Source organism: Silene latifolia, chromosome 4 (assembly GCF_048544455.1).
Source record: "Silene latifolia isolate original U9 population chromosome 4, ASM4854445v1, whole genome shotgun sequence".
NCBI lineage: Eukaryota > Viridiplantae > Streptophyta > Magnoliopsida > Caryophyllales > Caryophyllaceae > Silene > Silene latifolia.
In genome coordinates, this window is record NC_133529.1 from 63,074,465 (window position 1) to 63,082,368 (window position 7,904).

Here is a 7,904-nt window from a genome sequence, read left to right on the forward strand (position 1 = left end):
ATAAAATCAGAAGACAAAAAGGAACTTCGTCCCCGAAGTTCGAGCTTAGAAAATTAAAACAAAGTTAAAATTTTAGTGGTATTACATTAATTATGTGGCTTTAAGGACCTCAAAATTACTTCTTGACCAAAATACCCTTGTATTTTGACATTTATACTTCGTATTTAGCGGTACTGGGTAGATTTTTGTCCGATTCAACACAATTATTAGACCGAATATAAATCAAATCGAACAAATGCGATGGATTTTTTTTTTGCTACAATATTTTTGGATTTTTCTACGGAAATTCTCTAACCAAAATATTTGGAACGGAAATTCCTTAGCAAAAATATTTGGTATTTGTGGAACATTTTGGCTTAAGTGAAAAATTGCGACTGATTTTCCGTCGCGAATTTGTCCCACATCGGCAAAGTTTGAGCGACTTGTTATGTTTATAAAATGTCTTTTCACTTGTTTGAAAAAAAATTGTTTGATTCGGAAATTTAGCAAAATACCAGTTTGTTACGGATATTACGTAGCAAACTCCTATTCACGGCGAAAATTCATGACAGATCGTTTGCAATGACTTTTCCGTTGCAAAATACCTATAGTGGAGGATATAGGTCTCTTTGCAACTGTACGATTTTTGTAGTGAATATATAATGATTATTTTCAAACTAAGTTACCAAATACTCTATAAATCACCTAACATTTTTTGTTCGAATTTGGTAAAATTATTTTATAACATACTCCCTCCATTCAACAATTATCACCCCATTTCTCCATTATATGTGAGAGATATTATATTGAAGTGGAGTGATAATTGTTGAATGGAGGGAGTAATAAATATGCTAAATATTTAATTTGACAATATACATAATTAAGTTTGGTAGATGAAAATCAGTCCAAAATACGTTGTTTAATGTCTTATTTAATCTATTTTGTGCTTCAAAGTAGGATCGTACGTAGAAATATTAGTAGATCAAAACAAATTTCGTCACTCTATTTAGTCCAAATTAACTAATAAATTAAAATCTTAGACTTTTTCAAGGTTCAACTTAAAATATACTCCCTCCAAGTCGCTATATTGTTCCTATTTGATATGGGCACAATACTTAAGGAAAAGTATTAAAATAGGAGTAAAAGAGTTGTGTGGGGTTGGTGATAGGAGAGAGGGATGAATGATTAGTAATTAAATAAAGAATTGTGGTGCCAAAACATAAAGGAAAGTAATAAAATAGGAGTAAAAGAGTTGTGTGGGGTTTGGTGATATGAGAGAGGAATGAATAAAATAAGAGTAAAAGTTTCTAAAAATAGAAAGGGGAACACTAGTTGAATAATCCGTTTCGGGAAAGAGGGAACATTATAGTGACTGGGAGGGAGTATAAGTTAATCCTTAAAAAGTAAAGCATATGGAAAGGGTAAATGTGTCAAAAACAGGTTTGAGGTCCTTAAAGCTACGAAGTAAAAATTCGGGTCCTTAAAACTACATTATGTGATAATTCGAGTTGTATTGTTTGCTCGTATTTAAGGTTGTCCTCCCCTCCTCACGAAGTGACGGGCTCGAAAACTAGACGGACTAGTTTTTTTGGTTGGTAAGGAAGCGGATCTTCTAGGCGAGAAATTGATGTTACACACGTTGCACATTTTCTCCCACATCAAATTGAAGTAACCCCCCAAAATCAAAAAAGTCATCGTCTCGTTCAAGTAACCACATCCCATTTCCCAAATCAAATCCAAAAACACACAAAAATTCAATTCTCCCAAATTATTAACTTCCACCCTCGATTTCTTCGCCTTCCTCATAATCTATCAACAACAACAAAACTACCTGCGGATTTTCCAGATTTCGATTTCACTGGATCTTTCTTTCATATAAAATAGTTTTTAAAAAAATTAAAATCGGCGCCATTATCGCGGTTTCGAGATGATCACAGGCGAGCTTCTCAACATCGAACCTCTCGAGCTCCAATTTTCATGTATTAATTCAATTCTCTCTTTTTTAAACATTATTTGTTTTGATTTTTCGATAAAGTTGTGTTTTGTGTTTGATCTACGGTTTGTTGATTTGTGATTATTTTGATTTGTTTCGTTTTTGTTGATTTAGTTGAGCTAAAGAAGCAGGCTTCGTGTTCGCTTCAATTATCAAACAAAACTGAGAATTATGTTGCATTCAAGGTAATAATTTTGTTTGATTGATTTGTTTAATTTGATGTTGTGTGATTTGAGGTAGTGTAATTGAGATTAGGTTTGTTATGTGGAAATTTAGGTTAAAACGACGAATCCGAAGAAATACTGCGTTCGTCCGAATACTGGCGTTGTTTCGCCTCGTTCGACGTGTGATGTTGTAGGTGTGTATCATTTCTGTCTTTGTGAGTGCATTTAGGTTATGATTCTTCCGTTTCATTTGATTGTATACATTTTCAAAAAAAAAAAAAGGCGAGGGAGATTGTTTATTTGAATCGATTTGGCTTAGAATTTTTCAAAAAGAACATGTGAGGGAAATTTGAATTCGTATACAATAAAAAATGAAAGTATGGAAAAGAGGAAAGTATTAATTCTCTTCATTTCATTTTGTGATGTGTTTTATTTGTTGATTTGTTGGTGGATTGATTTGCATGTGTTTGTGTATGATGGAATGTAGTAACTATGCAAGCGCAAAAGGAGGCCCCGGCTGATTTGCAATGCAAGGATAAATTTCTTCTTCAGAGTGTAATTGCGCCACATGGGGTGACCGTTAAAGATATTACTCCGGAAATGGTACTTATTTGTCGATACTGTAGTTGTTCTATGTCTCATCCTATAATTGTTGTCGTGCATCTGAATTACGGTACATGGTTAATTGAATATAGCTTTGCATCACTACGTTTTCGAATGTTTTGGATATTGATATTTTTAGTAGCAAGATTGTTTGGGAATTATTAATTGGTTATTATGTCGTGATTATTTGGTTGGTGAATTCAGTTTAGCAAGGAGGCAGGACATGTGGTCGAGGAGTGTAAATTGAAAGTTGTTTATGTTTCCCCACAACCCCCCTCACCAGTTCCAGAAGGCGAAGAGGAAGGGGGATCTCCGAGGGCCGATAATGGACATCTGAGTGGTGTTGAGTCTCTTGCTGTGAGTATTTTCCATGAGTCATCATTATCTATGGCTTCCTACTTTTTTTGGTTGTTAATGCTGATCTTATAGTGTCTGCTCTTAACGGAAATTGCAGGCATGCGATTCTCAGGATAGATCGACAGAGGTACAATTGATTTCTTAAACGATCATTGTTTGCTTATGAGCTAGCCTTCTCTTCAATTGTGTTTTCTTTTGTTCATGAATTGGTTACAATCGTGTAGGTTTTTTTTTTTTTTTAATTATTATTATTATTATTACTATTTTAATTTTTTTATAGTTCTAGAACAAAATTACATGATTAGGTCTTTTGTCTTATCATCTATAAATGGAGTATGGAAATAAATATAAAGTTTTCCATTGCGTTTTATATGAATGACTAATGATCTATGCATTATATCGGTCTTCCACGTACTCAGCTTCATTATTACTGACTCACGAAGTCACGATGGCGCCTTCATTTGTGTATTTAACGGTTTAACCTACATGAGTTAGTGATGCTAGTTATGTCAATCATTGGTAGCACAATGAGCAAGTTTCTCTATATATGACGTCCTTCGTTTTTACTGACTCTGTATGATGGCGTTCTTTTTTACTGACTACAATAATCTGCTTAGACTCGAAGCCAGAAATCTGTCAAGCATTGGTAGCACAATGAGCAAGTTCCTCTACAGTAACAGAAAGAATTTCGGTTATAACCAGATTGTTTTACAGCAAAAATTTCTGTCATTGTTCAAAATTCAAATGCGTCTGCCTTAACATTTTAACATTTTGATAATTAATTAACCAATTTTTAACCAGTGCCTGGTAGAAGGCCTGTGGTATACTCGTAGTAGTGTTCCTTTTGAGAGTGAGTGAGCTACCGTCTTTATTCTGATTTACCCTTAGCGTAAAGGGTAAGGTCTGTTTATGTGTACCTTTTTGTTTCACTTGTCATCTCATACTCTATTGGGGCTGGCCGACGGGTAAATAATGGGATCTGATGTGGCGGGTGCTGCGAGGCCCTCACTGATGCTAATCTGTTAGATATTGTCTGAAGTTGTGAATGGGCGAATTTGTATTTAAAGTAGCTTTTTTTTAACAACCTACTAGTTAATCATAATGATGTTGTCCACTTTGCTAAAAAAGTGAGATTTGTTGAGGTTTAATTGTTTGACTGTGTTGACTCCCTTACGCCTTTCTGGCTGTTTGCATCATTGCTTGTAACTGAGGTAAATGACAGAAATTGTTGTTCAAATTGCTTATAGTGGATCTAACAGACTTTAGGATTACATCGCAGCTGTGGGGTTGATATAATTCTCTGCGGGTTTTTTTGGTGTCTGAATTGTTGAGCACTGAACTTGTATATGAATAGATCACCAGTACTCAAGTTGCTAATCCAAGGCTGTTCCATGAGAATGGGAATGGTTGTTAAAAAGACACTTGGACTTGTTCTTTAATATATAGCTGCTATCTTTGTCTTGACCCTGGGTTGGGATCGTAATCTTTGAGTTTCTATCATGAAACAATTACACAGCAGATCCCTTGAGACCTATTGTTGGAATTTGACACTTAATTGTGTAACCCATAAGTGGCCCTTGTGAATTCCAACTCTTGTGGGGTTTTTTTTTTCCTTTTTTATCTGCATACATGCTTTCATTTGTGGTATATAGACCGCTAGCCAACTTAATCATTATATGTTATGTTCTCTGAGATAAATAGTCCGACTTCCGACAGCCAATGAGCTATTGTTGCTATATGTGTTTCTTAGCTATGTTACTCTTTGCCAACAATTTCAGGCAAAAGCTCTGATTGCGAAGCTGACCGAAGAGAAAAAAGCTGCAATTCAACAAAATAATAAACTGCGCCAGGAGCTGGTTAGAGCCTATTCTTGTCCCTTATAATTGTCATGATATTGTGATTTGGCTCATGAAATTGTGATTTGTGTCGTTAAGTCATCATTATATTGCATTCTTGTAATAAGGATGATTTCTGATTTGTCCACCAAATTGTCTGATTATCTGTGTCTCTGTCACTTTATGCTTGTGTTAGCCTGACTTTCTTTCTGAGCTTACTCTGAACGATGTCTCCAACTTGCGGATCTCAGCTTTTCTCCAATGTCTCCTGTATGGGAGTACCCAAACCATTGGCTTGGGGCGCCCTCTCTCTAATTGAACAACTTCTTTTACCTGTATTTACGTGCTTGTTCTTGTTGAGATGTGAACTTCTGGCATCATTTGCTCGGAAGAATTCCAGTTCCTTGGAATTTTGTAACGGATATTATCTGTGCTCCTACCTCTTCTTCAATGCTTGACACTTTTTAAATATCCTGTCCCGTCTTTCTCCTGTGTTAAGGAACATCTTACTACCCTCTATTGGTGGGCTGGGTAAGATGGAGGGGGGCATATAGTGAGTAGGGCCATGTGAAATGTCCATCAACAAGAAGATAGAATGCTCGTGTAAACATTTTGTGTCTTGATATTGTCTTCCAAGCTACTAATTTGATTTGCTATGTCTTGATATTTTCTTCTCAGTTATTGATCTGACCCGCCCTTGACTGTCAAGGGTTTTCTGCCTTGCTTGTGGGTCATACTGTGAGTACTGTTGTGTTTAAAGTGGTAACTTACCAGAAAAAATAATTGAGGTGCGGGTGAGTGGAAAAAAGTTTCATTAAAATTACCCCCTCTTTACAAGCGGTAACTTTATCAACATACAATGGTCATGTTTCTGTGCTTCGTTGAAGTTGTTCTTTTCGACAGTTATATATTTCTGATTTACATTGGTAGCTAGCTAAGTTGGACTACAGTCTTATTGTCAACACAATCTTACGATCTATGTAAAATTTTCTACTGCAGGAACTTTTGAAGCGAGAGGCTAGCAAAGGCAAAGGAGGAGTTTCCCTCATGCTTGTCATGTTAGTCGGCTTGATCGGGATAATTCTGGGCTATATCTTGAAGAAGGCATGATGTAGCGCTGGATTTCAAGTAACCCTTTTATATCTTATTATTGTTGCTCTAGCTGTATTATTTGCATTGATGATTGGAGAACTCACCGATAAGAGTGACGATACTTGGCCTTTGAACCTGTGACTGTTCTCTAAAAGAGACGGAGAAAATGTTGGATTAGGTGGTGTTCATTTGTCTGTAGTTACTTACCTGAGTCACACTACAATTACTGAAGACTAAGTTTTTCCGTGAGACCACCAATGTTTTTACGGTCAAATGTTTCTTTGCTAATGTAATACCTTCATATTTCGTTTTGGCGATTGTTTTGCGCCACAGCTTCGGCATATGAAAATAGAGATTTTCTTTTCTTTGCAGATTTATAGAGTACTATAATCGCCACCTTAGGTGTTGTTTACGAACAAATAACGAGCGTTTTAGATAATGAGGTCTGTTCATGCCAATAGTTTAGATCCCATAGAGAAGCGGCCACAAACTCTTGAGATCTGACTGATCAACCATTTGAGTTTTCTTTCTTTCCTGCTTCCGTAGTCCTGTAGTATACAATAGTAATTGTGGGGCCGCTTTTTTTTTTTATTATTATTATTTTAAAATAGATTTATTTATAAATTCAATACATACGAAAGATATGATTATTAAATTCTGAAACAATATTCTGAATGGAAGTATTTTTTTGCTATAGTCACCGATACAATTTGAATCATTGTACTCCCTCCATTCAACTCCACTTTGCATGTTTCTCTTTTGTATACTATTCACAAGCGGACATTCAACTTCAATTTTCTCTCGATACATAAGTTAAAATATATTCATGTGGGATTTTATTTGATTCGTCTTTAAGAGTACATTAAAAATATCTAACTTTTATAATTTTGTAAATAAGTAGGCTAGCTAAAGATATTTATCGCGTAAAAGTCACGTTGGCAAACGTAATAAAGCAAACATGTAAAATGGAGTTGAAGGAAGGGAGTAGTACATTTGTGCTCATCTTCATGATAGATTTCATCACTGAATAAAAAAAAAACTATCTACCGCTAATCTTTTACGACACGGGTCTCATATTTGTAATAGAAAAAAAAGAAAAAAAAAAAAACAATTTGCCAATTAGTCTCACTATAGACGGATATATCCGTTTAAAGTTAAAGACGGGTCAAATATGTTTAAAGTGAGGACATTTATGAGCCCCACCATGTAACTTGTTGCTTGTCTTATGTTTAAAGTGGGTGGATATTTAGCTCGAATATATCCGTCTATAATGAGAATTTGTGAAAAAAGAGACCAACTCAGTTGTGGAGAGTATAAAAAGTGCCCCCCGTTTTACCCGTTCAAGACTTCATGAAATCGCAAGTATGTTCCTTAAAATTCGACTTGTGAATAATCTTGTCTCTAGCAATATCTGACTATCTTCAACAAATTCCTATTTAAGATGGACATGTATTCGGCTTGGATTTCAAATTTAAAGAGAGAAAATGCAGGGTAAATTAGGGAAGGCATGTAATGCAAGTAGGAGGTGGGAAGGTAAGGGTACAATATGGTGAAAGGGACAAGCTATAAGGATTTGGTGAATCAGTGAAGTATGCCATTGGTATTTGGTACTTTGCCTTCTCTTTGGATCTCCGCGCATTTAACTGCGGCATTGATATATGATCCCCACACACCCTTTGACAGAATCAAATTTTTGGGTCTCATCGTCTTATTTTTTGAACGAATCAGATTTACGAGTATGCCAGCTATTTGCCATACTTGCAATGAATCTCTCTCGTTTAACACTTTTTTTTAATAAATCTGTTTTAAGATAGACACATTGTTTTTTCTTTGTTCTCTATTAAAAAAACGCTTAAACATAAGGAATAATTTTTATGTCGG

The 7,904-nt window shown here is 35.4% G+C and overlaps 1 protein-coding gene across 1 annotated transcript; it reads left to right on the forward strand.

Annotated features, from left to right (window-relative positions):
• The first annotated feature begins 1,639 nt into the window (after positions 1-1,639).
• On the forward strand, positions 1,640-6,388 carry LOC141653533 (vesicle-associated protein 1-2-like). The gene is made up of 8 exons (XM_074461329.1): positions 1,640-1,958; positions 2,087-2,157; positions 2,249-2,330; positions 2,624-2,739; positions 2,944-3,096; positions 3,194-3,223; positions 4,875-4,952; positions 5,931-6,388. Exons 1-8 carry the CDS (start codon positions 1,907-1,909, stop codon positions 6,039-6,041), a joined length of 693 nt encoding a protein of 230 aa, XP_074317430.1. The 5' UTR covers positions 1,640-1,906; the 3' UTR covers positions 6,042-6,388.
• The last annotated feature ends 1,516 nt before the right edge of the window (positions 6,389-7,904 follow it).